General features: G+C 33.6%; 3 protein-coding genes across 3 annotated transcripts; 2 read left to right on the top strand and 1 right to left on the bottom strand.

The window, feature by feature from the left end:
• Positions 5733-7996, top strand: LOC18610707 (NEP1-interacting protein 1). The gene is made up of 5 exons (XM_007046536.2): positions 5733-6198; positions 6758-6936; positions 7138-7221; positions 7317-7484; positions 7583-7996. Exons 1-5 carry the CDS (start codon positions 6045-6047, stop codon positions 7703-7705), a joined length of 708 nt encoding a protein of 235 aa, XP_007046598.1. The 5' UTR covers positions 5733-6044; the 3' UTR covers positions 7706-7996.
• Positions 10615-12740, top strand: LOC18610708 (serine/threonine-protein kinase CDL1). The gene is made up of 6 exons (XM_018116621.1): positions 10615-10780; positions 10874-11077; positions 11340-11408; positions 11544-11606; positions 11689-12011; positions 12113-12740. Exons 1-6 carry the CDS (start codon positions 10615-10617, stop codon positions 12596-12598), a joined length of 1311 nt encoding a protein of 436 aa, XP_017972110.1. The 3' UTR covers positions 12599-12740.
• Positions 12794-16885, bottom strand: LOC18610709. The gene is made up of 4 exons (XM_018126085.1): positions 15329-16885; positions 14696-14919; positions 13954-14177; positions 12794-13873 (listed from the first exon to the last, which is right to left on the bottom strand). The coding sequence occupies exons 1-4, from the start codon at positions 16266-16268 to the stop codon at positions 13024-13026; spliced, it is 2238 nt and encodes a 745-aa protein (XP_017981574.1). The 5' UTR covers positions 16269-16885; the 3' UTR covers positions 12794-13023.

An 18043-nucleotide genomic window follows, 5' to 3' on the forward strand; every position in this document is an offset into this window, starting at 1 on the left:
CCAGTGATTTCTTCAAAATCTGAATATTTTTTTATGATTATTTTATTTGGTAGGGGTGAGTAAATGTAAATCGAATCGAACAATCTAACCGAATCAAAATAAGTTCGATTTTTTCGATTCAGTTAGTTTAGTTTTTTGGATAATTTGATTAGAATAGTTTGATTATTAAAATTAATTCGGTTCGGTTTCAATTAGAAAAATTTATAACCGAACTAACCAAACTTAAAAAAAGGTATTACAGGAATTTTACATAAAAAATAAATCATAAACCTAATCTCTTATCCTCTTTAGTTCCTCTTTAATTATATGAATATCCATCTTATTTATTATAATTTTTTATCATCATTTTTAATATTTTTTAATATTGATTTATTAAAAAATAACATAAATAAATATATACAAACAAAAAAATTTATCAAGTTCGGTTTTTGAAAATCGAACCGAACTAACTGAATTAGTTCGATTTCGGTTAATTCGATTATTTGTATAGTTCGGTTCGATTTCGGTTATTTTTAAATATGAATTCGATTAGCTCGGTTATTAGATATCTAAAACTGAATAAATGAAAATAACCGTTTGTACACTCCTATTATTTGATAATGAAATGTGTTTAATTTAAGAAAATTCCATTCATGAGAAACTTGATCATTCTCTGTTCACTTATTATTTTGGTCAGCCCTACTTCTGTAGACACCAAGTCAAGTTTGATTTTCGTAGACAATGCCAAGTAAAGTTGTAATTAAATGAATCATAAGAATAATAATTCGATTGTATGTACAAAAAAATAAAACAGATAACATATGTCAATTTAGCTACAATTGCAAATCTTTTTGTACATTATTTTCATGATCTCGTGATTCTTTGATCATTTTTATGCAATCGCTTAAGTTTAATAATTCAAGTATTTAAAAAATAAAAAATCATATAAACATAATAACAATCGATACAATAATTGTAATTTATTATTTCATTGATGTAAAGTATAAAAAAAAGAAAAAACCATACAAAAGCTTTTTTTTTCTTTTACCAAGTTGGAACCAAAATTAAATGTTATGCAATCACAATTTGGTTAAAATTCATTTCTATATATCAATATAATCTCAAAATATGGAGATAACATATTTAACAATATCATATGTTAATTCATTCATTAATAATACGAGAAAATTATTAAATTTTTTACTTGGTTAGTGCAGGAATAGAGCTACTCTCGTAGTTCCTTTTTTTTTTTTGGTTCTTAATTTTTAATTCCCCACTTTCCATCCACAGCAGTGACGAAAACCAGTGGACTACTGCCCACGACTTCACGAGGTTGGTGGAAAGTTTGTGACACATTTTCTTCGTTAAAAGCTTAATTAATTATAATTATACTTTGTAAATGGCTTACGAATTGCAGCACAAGATATGCAGCCCCCAGGTCATTGTTTAGCTTACCCACCATTAAAAATGTGAGAGAAAATAAAAAACATAGCATTGTTTAAGCATTTTATTTTTAGTCACGCTTGAATTTCCATTGGAGAGCAGACTGCAATTTGGAATTATACTAAGAGTGAACAAAATCAGAGGTGGTTAGGCTCAGATTTTTTCTTCTACTCTTTTGAAACAAGAAGAAGAAGAAGAAGAAGAAGAAGAAGAATCATTACATCAGCAAATCTTTTCTTATTTCATCGACAATCGACACAACAATACCAACTGCATTTAATTTAAAATCAATCAATAATAATTTTTTATATTATTCAAAATTTTAAAATCGACATATAACTTAAAATCAATTGATATTGAGAATTTTCGAATTTGCTTCACTAAATCTTCCCCTACTAAACAAATATAGATTTGTAATTACTTTATATATAGTCTCTTTGATGAGGACATATATGTTCCCTGAATTGGGAGGCAAGTAAAGATTTTCTAGCTGCTTCATTAATTCCTCTAAACTTCCATTTTCTCTATGCTTCTTCCCTCCAAAATTCTGAAAGAATATTTGCAAAATTTGCTGCTAAATGTGATAATAATTTTGGGGTTTCGATCAATTTACTCGAAAGCTGTTATAACTTCTTTTTTGAGGTTAAAAAAATGTAATTAAATTTTAAAAAACTCGTATTCAAATATTTGATTTATTGATTTGTATATAATTCCCTACTTAAATAATAAGATTTGAAATCTCTTATTCAAAATAAAAAAACCTTAATTATCAATCTAATTAAAAAAGTATTAGCATATCTTCTCTTTTTGTTTTAAATGTTCGTTTGTTTTTATTTTTATGAAAAAAAAAAAAAGAAACAGAGAGAACATATCTTTCGGATAAATCAAGTCAATAAATTAATAAACATATACGCAATATTCAAATAAAAAAAAGGGAATAAAAATTAGCATGCAAGCGTGAAGAGGGAGAAGAAGCTGTAATTTTGAAGGAATCATTTCCACACCTAAAATTCCTTTTTTAAGCGTGACGGAAAGACATAAGAAAAAGATGGACATGGACAAGTCCTTGATCGAAGCTTTGAAGGATGTATGTATCATGTTCCAATGGTGATGGTTGTGGTCATCCACGGTTTAGATGCTGCATCATTTCTTCCATCAATGGCATCACCATCTTAATTATTAAATTAATGACGTGCAAGATTTCGTCGCTGCCTTCTTTTGATTTTATGCACTTTTTTTTTTCTGAAAAAAAATTGAAATAAAACTAATCTCAAACAAAGTTTTTTTTTTTTTTTGTATTTGCATTTTAAGTTATTATTTTTCGTTTAATTGATTTTTTGACAAATTAAAAAAACGAAAAATGGAAATTAAACAGATGAAGTAGGCGTCAACTAATTATTTCAACATAATTATGGAATAAGATTAGGAATAATGAAAGCTTTTGTTTTAAAATTTTTTCAAGTGAAAAATTAGAAAAGTTTCCTGGTTTTTATATATGTTTGGTTGGGAGGATAGAATAGCCATTCATTCCTATTCTTACTCTTTTTTTAATACTTAATTTGGTTAAAAGGAATAACTATTTATTAGGATGATCATTCAAGGAGATGAGGAAATAGTCAATACCAAGATTCCTTGATATTGGATATTCCAAAAAGAAAGAAATAAAGTAAAAATATTAATAGACAAAAATGTGCTTCATTAATTTAAAAAATTGTCATATTATATTTATTTTGTACAATTTCTTTCTTTCTTCCCAACTACCTTTCTTATTCTCCCACTAAATTAAAATGAATTTAAAATTTAAAAAATAAAAATTTAAAATAAATTTTAAATAAAAAGGTTTATGTTTTAATTATATATTATAAAAAGTTAATATTTTAAAATTAAAAATTAAATGGAAATTTTAATTATATTTTTATATTTTTAAAAAATAATAAAATTAATGTTTTAATTATAAATATTTTAATTTAAAAATGATAATAAATGGTATTTTTGTTATTTATCATTTATTTTTAATTATTCCTAAAACTATTCCTATTGATCAAATATTATAAAAATTCATAATAACAATTTTTACCCTATTCTATTATCATGAAACAATTTCTTAATGTCTGTTTGACTTAACTTTTTTTTAATTTATCTACCTCTTAAATACAGAAGTCAGGTCAAATAAAATTTTGATAAGTTATTAAAAAATTTAGATTATTTTTTAAAGAACAAAATAAAAAAAAATTCAAGAAAAGCTATAAAGCGGAGCTTTCTCTTCTCTTCTTTAAAAAAACATAAAAAAATTTTTATTTTTGTTTCAAAAATGTCCTCTCATCTATTAAAAATAATCCCTACATTACATTATAAAAAAATCCTTTATGACAATTTTAATCAAAATTATAATTTATTAAAAAAACTTATAAAAATAAATTTATCAAATAATTTAAACTTAATTTTAAAAATTATGATTTTTTATAAAAATTTTATAATAACTTTTAAATTAAAAAAATTAAATCAAACAAAATTTATTTTATCCTTACAAAATAACTATTTTATTTCCACTCGATTTCATTTTGATGGACCATACACACTCTTGGGAGCATCATTCATTATTTCTTGACATAAAAGGTCCTTTGTGTTTGAAATGTACAAAGATGATCCGTGTTTCTTTCCTTTCTTCTCTGACCAATACAGAAGAAGATTTTTTCCACTTCATTTTTTTTATTGTTAAACGGGAAATTATCATCATTATTAAGGTGACCACGTAGCCATCTGTTCATTACAAACCTATCTAAGGAAACAAATAATGTGAAAATCATTTGTTTTTACGTTTTAAACATGTTTAATACTTTTTAATATGAAAAAGTAAAAAAAAATTATAAAGAATTAAAATATTAAATATCTAAAAAGAATTCATCTTAAGACATGTCGGTAAAAAAAAAAAACTCAACAACCAAAATTTGAGATTCTAAACTATTTGGAGCAAGTAGGTCAGCAGCCTTGCTTATTTCCCGGAAATTATCCATGCTGCTGACAAATGGAATCATCAACACATCCCAAACTTTTTTATTTATGGCAACTTTTCATTTTTTTTTCCTTTTTTTTGGTATTATTACTATCCAGAATAGGCAAAGAACTACAAAAAAAGAAAAAAAGGAGCTTGACCCAAAATTTGAATGATAGTTCAAAGCTTTAAATACCTACATATACATAGGCAATGTCACAGTCATTCAACCGAAAACAAACAAGGCCAACTTTCCTGGGAAATTGTGTTGATGAAAATTCGGTGCCAAAAACGAGTTAAGACGAAAAAGAGAATCCAGAGGTTGGTTAGTTGGGAAATAGTATCAGACAAGGAAAAATAAAAAGAAAAAGAAAAAGAAAAAGAAACCCTTTTGGGTTTTTGTCAACGACAGAGAGATCCAAAGGCAAAAATAAATAAATAAATAAATAATTTTGAGACAGAGATTTTGGTTAATTGAACGGATCTGTGTTTGAGGAACAAGGTTGTTGTGGTTCAAGTGGCTCCAATCAGTTACCTATAATTCTCACCGCCTAAAAGTCTAAATTGAGCAGCCTCATTAATAAGCTCACAACAATATCAAAATAAAATATATTTCATCTGTTTTATAATTTTTAAAAATATCTTAATATGATTATTTTATATTTTATATTTAAAATATATTAAAATAAAATTTTATTTTAATTATATAAAAATAAAAAATAATTAATTAAATTAATGTATAATTTATTCAAATTTAATCCTTTATCATTTCAATTCGTCGCAAAAAAAAAAAAAATTCAAACAAGTCCTATCAATTACCATATGATTCAAAGTCTAAAACGTATTAATAAGTGTCCTGAAATATCAAAAGAAAAAATAAAATACCTTTCAATCGTTATATTTTGTTTTTTAAGATATCTTAATATGAAAATATTTTATTTTAAATATTTAATATTTTTTAAATATAAAAGTTATATATTTTAAAAATAACACAAAAGTAAATTAACATAGTGAATCGAATTGGTAAAAAAAAAAAAATCAACTAAGGTTTAAGTTTGTACCACTTGTACAAATGTGACGAATCACATGAGCTAAAAATAAATAAATAAAAAATTGAGGAAAATTCTCTCTCTCTCTTGCTTTAATGGAAAACGAGTGATCCATCATCCATCCTACGTCGATGAGTCCATGCTAGATTTTCAAAAGCTCAAAAAAGAAGCTTCTTTCCTGCACCTCTCTCGTGGTCTTTTGACAATGAACACTATTACCAATTAATTTAAAATTAATAATATTATTTAATTTTATTAAATTAAAAGGAGAGAAAGAGAAAAGAGAAAGGAAAGAGAGATTTTCTTCCATCCACAAGACAGAAATTTTCATGTTTCAAAGAAAACAGGTAGAGAGAGAAAGAGGGTTGCATCAAAGAAATTGAAGCTTTAAATACGAGTTGGTTGATTTGCTCTCTGGGCCATCTCTTAAGCACGAAGCATACCCTTTCTCTTCTCTTTGTTGTTCTTTATATATATAAGCTTCTTCTTAAACCCTGTTCTTTGTAGATCATCAAAACCTGTTCATTTCCGGTTCTCATTTGAAACCATACCAGAACCCAAAGAGGAAAAAAGGAAAAAAGATGGATTATTATCACTACCCATCTCGTTTTTCTTTGTCTTCATTGTCTTTGTTTGGAGATTTCGTGGAAAAGGTTAAAGATTTTTTCAATTTTGCCGTTTCTGCCATCATTGGTAACATTTTCTCTGCGATCTTAACCTTCTTCTTTGCATTAGGTTGGTTTCTTTATCTCTTCTTCTTTATGCTACTCCATTATTGCTTCTAGTTTTCTTTTTTCTTTTGGATTTCTCGTGGCTGATCGAATTTATAACTTTTTTTTTTTGGAATTGAAAGCCATTTGATTCTTGATCTATTCACGGTCCTTGATGTGGGTTTTTTTGTAATAAATTGAATTTGGCTTCTTTTGTTCTTCTTTCCTGCTATTAACTCATGTGATATGTTCTATTCTTTTTAAAATTTTGTTTTTTTTATGTAAGTATCATATTTATTTTATAGTAATCATTATCATTTCTCCAATATTATTGTATGGATATAAGATAAATCTAATTATGTTGCTGTTCCAATTTTGTTGGATTGTAATAATATGAAATGTTCTGCGTGCAGACAAAGCAGTTTGGACATTAATTTGTCTTATATTTATTTCCAAATACAGCTAGAATTAATGACATGTTGTTTGGTTTCTTAGAATTTTAACATGTAGAACGCTTTAATGCCTGAAGTTAACTCTTTTTATACTCAAATTTTTGCTCAAGAGATTGACTTTTTTGTCTGCAGTGGGCACTTTCTTAGGGGCCATGACCGGGGCTTTGATAGGACAAGAGACGGAGAGTGGGTTTGTTCGAGGGGCTGCAGTTGGGGCCATATCTGGAGCAGTTTTCTCAATCGAAGTCTTTGAATCTTCTCTTGTTCTTTGGCAATCGGACGAATCCGGGATCGGATGTTTGCTTTACTTGGTGAGCACTTTTGTTTATTACCCTGGTTTTTCAGGTTTGGTTGCTAGTTTCTAAGTTAATGGAAAGAGGGATTAGAGAAAAACACTTGATTGTTCTAAATTTATAAGTTCGTGATACCATTATTGACAATTTTCAACCTTCACTTTTGAGTTATAGTAAGCCTTGTAGGCAATCTAACTCATTTTCCTGCAAATTCTGCAGATTGACGTCATTGCAAGCCTTCTCAGTGGGAGGCTTGTTCGTGAACGAATTGGTCCAGCAATGCTGAGTGCAGTCCAAAGTCAGGTGATATGCTGTGCAAAATGATAGTAGTCTCTATGCTAGAAAGTGGTGGTTCCATCAAATGGCAATTTGCTTATGATTTCAGTTTCTGTTATTAGATGGGAGCTGCTGAAACAACTTTCGAGGAGGTCCAGAACATCTTTGACACTGGTGGTGCTAAAGGATTGGCTGGTGATTTGGTTGAAAAAATCCCAAAGATCGTAATCACAAACAATAACAATGTAGATGCTTCTGGGGAAAAAGTTTCCTGTTCAGTTTGCCTTCAGGTCCGACCATGCTGTGTTTTGCGTTTTCCTCCATTCTTAGTAAAATCTAGTTGCATAAGAAGCTTATTTAATTGACATTCGGAGTTATCTTTATGCAGGACTTTCAGCTTGGAGAAACAGTCAGGAGCTTGCCACAGTGCCATCACATGTTCCACCTGCCTTGCATTGATAAGTGGCTTCTTAGGCATGGTTCTTGTCCATTGTGCAGAAGGGATCTGTAATTTTATTTTATTTTTGGTAAATTATACAATTAGAAAGAGCTCTTTGTATTTTATTTATACGGTCCTTTCTTGCCAGGGCTTGTGCATTTGTTCATCAAATGCTTGCCTACTCTGTCTCTCTGGGTAGTCTACCTAACATCATCTTGCAGGATTGAACATTGTACTCGATTAGCCCTATGTATAAAGTTTTTGATTTACAGTTCTGAAACTTCAAATCTCATATCTCGATAACAATGTAGATTTGATCAGGGTGTTGGTATTTCATTTCAGTTCTCATGAGGTTTCCTCCTGGATTGAGACCTCCAGTTTTATGATTATATTAATTCTAGGCAACCGATATGGTTCAGAACTGATTTCTGCTTCTTCTCGACACTGAAAGTCATAGGCAATTTTGGGTGTTTAAACAGTTTAGGAAAGAATCATGGCAAGGATGATATACTTTTTCTACTTCACTGAATATTTGTTTTTACCGTTTACACAAGTTCATCAGAGGAACGCCGACAGTATGGGAGTTGGAACTTAATCATCGGATCCTACTTTTGTTTCAGGATATTCAATCATGCAAAGGCTAGATGACACATTAACTCTGAAAACAGTTTTCAGATCTAACTTGTCAGTCTCATTTATGAAAAAAACTGCAGGGACAACCATTTTAAATTCTTGCATTAAATACTTGTATGGAAGCCGAGGCAGGAGTTGGTGAAGGTATTGTTTTCTAAGTCTTAGGCTCTTTGCTTGTGAGAGAACGTAAACTGAAGCAGGTTAGACCAACATCTTGAATTATATGCCCCAAAGAATGGGTCTAAAAACTTTATCTTCTCTGACTTCCAGGACCTGGCCGGTGTCAATGTTGTCAAACATATTCATAAAACAAAGTGGACCTGGCAAGAGAGAAAATATGTTAACGTAGGATTGCTTAAGATACCAACCAAGCCTGCCTTAGAAACGAGATCCTTTGTCAAGTCACTCCCCGCAGAACTATGTGACCAAGCATGTTGGGGAGTAAATTGCAGAGTACAGGAACAGATGCAAAACCATTTGAACAAAGAACAGAAAAAGTATTAACTCGTGGCCAACCAAGCAGCTTCCCACATTAAAATCTTGATGTACATTTACAATTTGAGCTTATTGCCTATTGGCAATGGCGTCCCCTAGTTGCAAAAAAATAAAAATAAAAATAATAGAATAAATATAGGCGAAATTTGTTGGTTTTCACCTACTTCACTTCGTGCATTTAGTTGTGGTTTGGATGTGCCAATCCCACCTCATCATAAAAAAGAAAGTTACATCTGGGTCTACCAAAGATGAAGGGTCTAAATCTGGTAGATAAAATTGTGTACCTAATGGAAACCCTTTTTTATGTTTTTAGTCAGAAAGAGATTGTTATTCAAATGAATTCATTCATCAAACTAGAGGAAGAAGAAGAAGAGGAAGGAGAAGACTAAAGATCATTAAGGTTTATTTCTTATAATAAAAATGGTGTTCCTTGCAAAATATTTTTCCTCCCTATAACCATGTGATCAGTTTCACATGATTCATTTCCTGATGAATTTCTTCAAGATTGTGCCTTCAGTCTTGGGGCAATGTTCTAGCAGTCAAAGTTCAGGAGGGTTCCATGAAAAAGGAATGGTTTTAAGAAGAATTCTAATAAATTGGCCAACTGATCATCAAATTTCATAAAAATTTTCAATGAAAAGAAATCTACCATGTTTTCTTTCCCTTCTATTTGCTCATTTTATGTTTAAGCTTAAACTTTTTCTTGTCAAGAGCTTGTAAGAAAAGAAAGATTCCAAGCGTGTGTAATTTTCCAGACATATTCTGATAAACAAGATCATGGGTTCCATCCGGATAAAGTAGACAGTAACTCACATTCCACTCAACTGACAAAGATTGTAGAATCTGATTAACATAAATTAGCCTGGCATCATCTTTCCAGGTTTGTGTCAATTGATTTTAGATTGAATTCTCGTGGAATTCAAGGATACTTTAACTTCAATGGTTTGACCTTGCTATTGATGTTAAAACCTTGCTCAAACAGGACAACCCGTGAAACTATCAACAAAAGATCCAATTTAAGGTATGGGTTTAAAACTGGCCAAAAAAGTAATGGCATGGGTTGAAACTTGTCAGCAGAATTAGCTAGAGAATCTGACAACCCAAGAAATTGCAATCAACAAAACCTCCAAAACTGAAACGTAATTGATAATGAAGTCAATAGATCAAAACAATCACAAAAGGGCATCAAATGGCTTAATCGAACTCGCTTTTAATCGTAATCCAAGTAAATCACACCATTAAATTATGATAATTAATTGCTTGGTCCATCATGATCTCCCACTTAAATCGATTTTTTGTGGAGTCTTCTTATCTGGACCCTTTAGAATCATGTTCGCTTGCATCAGTGACAGTAACTCAATCCCAGGAATCATGCACTGAAATGAAGAAGAAAACAAAAATGTGATGCAAGGAACAGCTCGGACCTGATGGACATTTGTGGATTTTTCTTGTCTGTTGTGATTACTCGTCAGTTTTTTAACTCAAGAACATGGAGATTCTACGCCCTTCCCTCTTTGTCAAACAATGCATGGCATGAAAAATTTTATGTGTTATTTGGCCTATGTGCCGTCTCAAAAGAAGAACGAGTCCACGATGACATGGAGAGGGACTCCTTAACATATATATATATATATATATATATATAGATTTCTGTTTGAAAATAAGGTTTGCCGGCAGGGAGATCAATCCTTTCCCATATTCCTCTGCCTGCCTCTTTTCAGTCAAGGAATATATTCAGAGCAGAAGGAAATTAAATAAAAGTCTTCCTGGATAATGAACCGATGGTAGAAATGGAGGTAATTTAATAAAATCTTGGGGTTTTGGTGTTGGGACATTTTACTTATTTATTTGCAATGGTCAAGAGATTTCGGTTGCTAGGGGGTTCTGAAACATCTGGTCATGCTCATAGTAATAAGCAAATGTGGGGAGTTCTCATCATTGCCATCATAGCAGTCTTAGTGGGATCCTCGTTGTTCTTCTTTTGCAGAAGAAAGCTTAGCCGAAGATGGAGCCGTAAAGGTTAGACTCAGACCTCTTGTGAGGATCAGCAGTTTGTTTCAAATGTCTGTCAGTTTTTGTAGGTTCTAACAACTTTCAGAATGTCAAAAACAGGAGGTCTGAAAGCTGAGAAATTAAGGTTGAGGCGTTTCCAGCTGGAGGAGCTGGAGAAGGCTACCAGGAATTTCAGTGCAGACTGTTTGTTGGGGTCTGGTGCGTTCGGGAATGTCTACAAAGGAATCTTTGAGGCTGAAGGTACGTTAGCAATCAAGAGAGCTCACGCCGAGTCATACCAAAGCGTTGAAGAATTCAGAAATGGTAAACCACCCTTAACTCTACATGCATAGTTTAATTTATCTTGATCCTGGAATCTGGATAATTGGTTAGTGTGTTTTTACTGGTTTCTTGAAACAGAAGTGAGGCTTCTTTCGACAGTCAATCATCCAAATCTCATAGGTTTGGTGGGGTTTTGTGAAGAACCTGGTACGCTAATTGCGCCCTCAAGTCATCCATGGATTAATCAATTTGTCTCTAAGTTAGTACTAAGAAAATCTAAGACAGGGAATATATTTTTTAACAGGACCAAAAGGTGCAAAAGTATTGGTTTATGAATACGTACCACATGGTTCATTACTTGAGTACATCATGGGTAAGTTCCCACTTGTTTCATGTCACAAAAACAGCTTTTCGCAGCGACAAGAAACCAATAAAAAATCAAAGGAAACAGACAAATATTCAATGGGTTAAAGAAAAGCTCATGTTTTGCTCACTGTTTGGAGTGTAGGAAGAGGAGGAAGAAACTTGACGTGGAGGCAAAGAGTAAACATAGCTATTGGAGCAGCAAAAGGTAGATTTTCATGGTACAAAAGCAGCATAAACTATCGTTAACAGAGTTACCTGCTGAAGTTAAACCTTTTTTTTATTGACAGGCATAGCTCACTTACATGATGGGATTAGGCCTAGCATAATCCACCGTGATATAAAACCAAGCAACATCTTGATTGGAGATGGGTTCGAACCCAAGGTCTCAGATTTTGGACTAGTGAAATTGGGTCCAGTAGGAGACCAATCCCATGTTAGTAGCCAGATCAAAGGAACGCCAGGATACCTTGATCCTGCATATTGCACAAGTTTTCATTTGAGTCCTTTTAGTGATGTTTATAGCTTTGGGGTTATCCTTCTGCAACTCGTTTGTGCCCGGCCGGCTGTTGATTCAACTAGAAACCAACCTAATTATCATATCATTGACTGGGTTAGTTTATCCAGTTCTAACTTTGCTTTGTTCTAGTTGTGAGTAAGCTGTCGATTTAGACACTAAAAACATGTACTGAAGTCAGCTGTTGAAAATTGCAGGCAAGGCCCAGTATAGAGAGGGGCAGCATCGAAGAAATCCTTGATGCTAGTCTTTTATCAGAGCCATGCAATATGGAAATGATGCTGGAGATGGGAGAACTTGGACTCAGATGTGTGGTGAAAATGCCTAAAGACCGGCCTACTATGACTCAGGTCTTTCAAGAACTAGAAGATACACTTTATTCAGTTGACAACTCCATCAACAAACAGCCCTGGAGAAGCTCCCGGAGAACAATATTTGGCAAGTTTTCTCGACCAACAGAGCAAGGGCATCGTAGATCATTAGACCAGGACTACTCTCAAAGCTTTGTGAGCATAGATGGTGTTGGATTTCAAAAGTTTCGTGTTGAGATGGATAGTGTTTCATTCCAAAGCACCAGCCTGAGATGTTTTGAGATCAACAGTGTTAGTGTTGATGTTGATAAGAACAATTTAAGAGGAATAAGTGACGAGACAGGTAGAGAAAGAGATCGGTTAGACAAGTGACTTTATGTTTTCAAGGTATAGGAAACCTCATTGTGTTGATATCATTGCCACAAGACATCTGGTATTCGCCATTAAAGGAAAGATCATAGACAACAAATCCTCTTTCTTTCCTTTTCTTTCCGTGTTTAGGTGGATGAAAGAATAAATCATGCTCTCCCTTTGTAATGTTAAAAAAAAAAAATCATGATCTCAGAATCAGTCAGAATTTGGTGAAACTTTTGATTCTTTTACCATCAGGGAAAGACTATTAATACTTACAATTAGCTAATTAAGCAACAATATAGCTTGCTATAAACATAATTCCTGAGCGAGCTGCTTAAGGACTATCTTATTATGGAAACTCTATTTTCTGAGAACTGCAAGAATAGAAGGCCTAAGATAATGAGTTCTTTTCTAGTTTTCCGTTCTTCCTATTCTCAGCCACTTCAACTCCAGAGATACGAGCTCATTTCTTTGACATAGCTTGGTTCACTTTCCTTCTCATCTTTGGCTGCCTCGGCAGTTTCGCAATATGTCACAAGGTCAGCATACATTTTTACAGAAGCCTTTGAAAACTCAGCCAAGGACCCAAAAACTGAATAAAATCCAGTTTGAAATCCTTTCACTGTTATCTGCTGTGTCTCTTCCATGCTAGCATGGTGTTTTACCTTCTCAGCATCTATTCTTTTCCTGAACATATCCAACAGATTTTTTCTTTCTGCCAAATACTCAATCCGATTCCGCACATCTATTTCTAATTCCTGCTCAGAGAGTTTTGAACCAAGAATCCTGCTCTCTGTTCTCTGGAATGCTAAGACCTTCCTCTCAAGTTCTTTGGCAAGTCCATCGACCTTCCTCTTCTGTTTTTGCTCCTCACCTTGTTGAACCCAAAGTGCCCGGATATCCTTTCCAAAGCTTTTCAATGCACAAATTACAGCCTCATTTGGCAACTTATCCAAGCTAGCTAACCATTTATGACAGGTTGCCAGCAATGGTGGTCCATTAACTCCTACTGCTGGGCCTGAGGACCTATTCTTTGAGCAGAATTCAACTTCAGGGGCAATGAACTTGGAAAGCCATCCACTGAGAGCTTCAATGTATGCCTTTTGTGCAGACAAATATGCTAAAAAGCAGGAACGCCAATTATGAAGTTCTGCCTCAAGCTGAAGAGTGGCAAGACGGTGAGAGTCACTGCGAAGCTTTCCATAAGCAGGACAGTTGAAAGACGCAACTTCAAACATGATTCGGTTTTGGTTTTCATGTGATTCCAACATTATCTTCCAGTTCCCCATTAGGCTGCAGAGGAGAAGAAATGAAGATTATCACACTGATAAATCTGATACATGTGAACAATTTTTTGTCATTTACTTTCATACCCATGTAGCAGCTCAATAAGTTGTGGCTGCAACTCTTCATCTCTCAGTTTTTCAATTCTTTCAGAGATTGTTTCCGCACTTCGTATTGCTACCAATATTCTGCTATGCAAGTCTTTTACTTCTGCTCTAGTTTTGTCCCCAGCATAGAGGCGATTTTGTTTAGCATTACGTTTTCTCATTTGAGAACATTTTTGCTCATAAGTTTTCCTGGTCTGGTCTGCAGCCTGAGCATGTGAAGTATAAGATGTTAGGGAGCTATAGCAAATGTTTACAAAAACTTGAACTTCGAATGTACTCAAGTACTCAAAAACTGATTTTAATTAATGCAAATTCAACATCTCATATCATATATATAATTAAACATGGAAGCAAACTTGCTAGACTCATTATGTCAGAGGCATTTACTGGTTGTCTAACTGACTATCCGCATGAACACTGAGAACATTCTTGTGTAAATCAAGCAGTTTATATCATTTGTTATATGAAATAGTTTCTACCAGCTGACCAGTTCAACTACCAGCATGCACATTGCTAGATGCTAAAAGCCAGAAGACTCAGAATTATCACAAAGAGGAGCGACACGCGCAAGTTATTGAATGGCGTCAACTGTCCATTGTAAATAATGTAAGACGATAGAAGTGGTTCATGTGAAAAAGTAAGATGAAAGGAAACATTCAAAAAATGTGTCTGTGAGAGAGATGGTTTCCATATTTGGCTAGCAATCGAATTATGTTTATAGTACCTTCACCTCCTCGTAAAGTTTCTTTTCCCAAGCATACAACCTTCCTAGGGTCAGTGAATGGCTTCCAGATTCCATTCCTCCATAATCATCAAACAAATCAGTCTTCAATTCTGCCCATGTAGAAGAATTTCTGGAACTAGATGAAAGGAGGCTTTTACAGGATGAAGATCGGGACAATGGAGACCGGCTCCAAGAAATTGACCGAATTAGTTTATTCGAGCTCTCTGCACCCAGAAAGCAAGTTAAACAATTACACAAACTAATGTAAAGCAAAAAATTTATATGCACAGACCGTGGAGCAGGTAACATTATTCAAAAGAAATGGAAGAGAGCTCTTTGATTTCATATTCCTAATACAGAGGTCTTCTAGGTAATAGCATGGACATATCAATCAACCTCTCCTGTTATATGAAAAAAATTACCAATTCTTACTCTAAGACTGTATGGAACAGCAACAAATTATAGCCTCAAACAACAGCATGAACCCTTTTAGCATTCAATTTGCAAGCAGAGGATACAAAAACACCTAAATATTTCTAAGAACATCACAGGGAAACTAGCAGCATATTCAAGAAACAGAAAATGACATAGAGTGAAAACAAAGTTTAAGGGAAAGAGACAAGATAAACCCACCTTTGAGTTCCTCCAAACCAGATTGCAGCTGAACTCTATTGGCCTCTAACATTCTACAGACATCCAAACCAGAATCATAAGCTCTAAGGAAATGGTCTGCAATATCCTTCAACGCTTCCAACAACTCCCTCTCATTTGTGGGTGTATTAATCATTCTGAAACTATTTTTGTCCCCCTGGCTTACTTTTGCATCATGATCATCCCCATTTCTCACATCTGTATTCTGACTCTCCTCATCACCACCATCAGCAATTTTCACGTTCTCATCCTTTCTCTCACTCACAACTCTCTCTCCATCCTCTTCCAGGTCAGGAATTCCCTCTTTCTCTCTCACCACTCTCAGTTCCTCATCAGAACTGTCAGTAAAGCTACTCACCACCTCTGTTCTCATTCCATCAAAAGGGTTGAAGAAATCCCACGCAAACGCCTTTTCTGGTGATGGCATTGCCGGTGGAGCCTCTTCACCATAAAAGTGCTCGCAAACTACCTCATCTTCTTCCTCTTTACTCCCTCGCTCGTCTTCTGAGGATTCAAGACAACCCTCTTCATCTTCTTGAGTTCTTGGAACTTCTTCTTTTCCTTGATCTTGACTTCCCCTCTTCACAAAAACTGTAGATTGAGAGGATTGACAACGAATTGTTTCATGGGTGGGCTCAGTTGGCCTTTGTTTAAGGAACATTGGATTGGTGACAGGGGTCTCACCAGCCTCATAAGTAGAAGCAGTGGGGAAAGTGATGAGGAAAGGAGAAGAAGGGGAGGAATGCCTTGCAACAAATAACCTTATGGCAGCTGCAACCGCATAAAGAGACTGGTTATACTTACTTTGAGCATCTGCAAGGGCATATCTACGCTCCACAGCCAATTTCAGGAGGCGTTTTCTTTCTTTACACAGTGACACAACACTGTCTTCCTCCTCTTTCTTTGAAGTAGCACACCCCATTTCTTTCTCTGCTTCACTCTGCTGAATCCAAAGATGGGTTTTTGCTTATTTTGAAGTTGGCTTCTTAATTAGACCATATAATACACTCTTTTTAGCAGGAAAAACAAAAGTGGTTTTAGCTCTTAAGTAAAAGACAAAGGTTTTGGTTGTGGCAGAAAGGTTGTGTTGGAAAAGTTGTAGAGAATCACATCAGGCAATTGACAAAAAAAAAAAAAACTAAAAAATCAAACTTGAGCTATGCAGTATGCTCACTGTCCTGTCCGATAATGGAGGTGTTTTGTCCGAAAAAAATAAAAGGGTGATGACTAGATGAGTCTGTCAGAGGATGAGACAAAGTGACAAACAGTTTCTGATATATTCTTTAAAACCATTGCCTGTTCAACTCATCATGAACTTGCATTTGCAACAATAATAAATGAAGATGGCCTTCTTTGGTGTACATTTCCTGCAAATGGCTCTATTACAAGGCAGCAAGTTTCCTTACTTTTCCTTCCATTGCTATCATATAAAAAGATTTTATGGACATGGCAGAGATCTTTTTTAAGACATATGCTGGAAACCTCAACAAGGAGTCAAAGCCTAACCTCAAAACACTTTGGTAGGAGAGAAGGAAGAGCAGTAGCAAGCACTGTTTCTTGCCTTGCTAGCATTGCTTGCTGTGTGCAAGCACTTGGTGAAAGAAATCAAGTCCACGCTCTGCAGAGAGCCGTGACCATCACTGTCGAATTCACGGTGAACAAGTGTCTTGAACAGGGAAAGTGAGTGACACGAGTCGGGTGGCTAATGGGGCCAAAGTGGGCTAAGGGCTTAAATGATAATACAATAATAGCGTTATTAACTGAACTGAACAAGATATTTGGCGGGGACTTCACTTTAGTTTCCCTGGGAACTCCAAGTCATGATTGCTGTTTTTACCACTTTGTAACGTTAAAATTTCACCAATCTGGCTCTTCTGACCGTCGGATCAGATTCTTGACGAGACCACAGCCGTTGATTTAATGATGGTGATATTCAAACTAACTTCTTGTCACGTTCAGGTCACATATATGATGAATATGTTTATTTATTATACTTATTTATACGGTATAATGATATACACAAACCATTAAACTTAATTAAATAAATATGTCAAATTAATCATTTTATACTAGTTATAATATAATTAATTAAACAAATTAAATATGTTATATACAAGTTAAACATATTTAACTTAATTAAAGTATGAAATTATTGTGTTTAAAATACGAAATAGATAATTTTGAGTTCGAATTTCATTAATTGAATGTTACTCTGTTTTTATATTGAAAAAGAAAGACTATAGGAGAGTGACAGTGGAAAATCCAAATGCTGACATGAGATATCATGGTACAAAATTATATAAAAAGCGTTCCAAAAAGGATATTCTTTTACTGTCTTCTTATCGTTAACAGAGTACAGTAAGAAGTGGACAAGGATTTGGTCTGCCTCAATTATATAATATTGTTAAACTGCAAAAAACCCTTACTACTCACGAGAAGGAACAATCCCAGAAATTATTATTTGCATGTTGCTTTTCCAAAAGAATGATCTAATCTTTTCATACTCTTCCATTATTACTCGTTTAAGTCGACCATGGATTGGAATGGTTTCTTGATTGAAAATGGAAAATATAGTACATAAATGATTAAATGATCACATGCCTATACATTCACATGTATGTAACTTTTCTGCTTGACTTAAGGAGGATATGTTGAAATTAAACAAAAAAATTTGTCGGCAAAGGGTCAAGTCTTTGG

Source organism: Theobroma cacao, chromosome 1 (genome assembly GCF_000208745.1).
Source record: "Theobroma cacao cultivar B97-61/B2 chromosome 1, Criollo_cocoa_genome_V2, whole genome shotgun sequence".
In the NCBI taxonomy this organism is placed as follows: domain Eukaryota; kingdom Viridiplantae; phylum Streptophyta; class Magnoliopsida; order Malvales; family Malvaceae; genus Theobroma; species Theobroma cacao.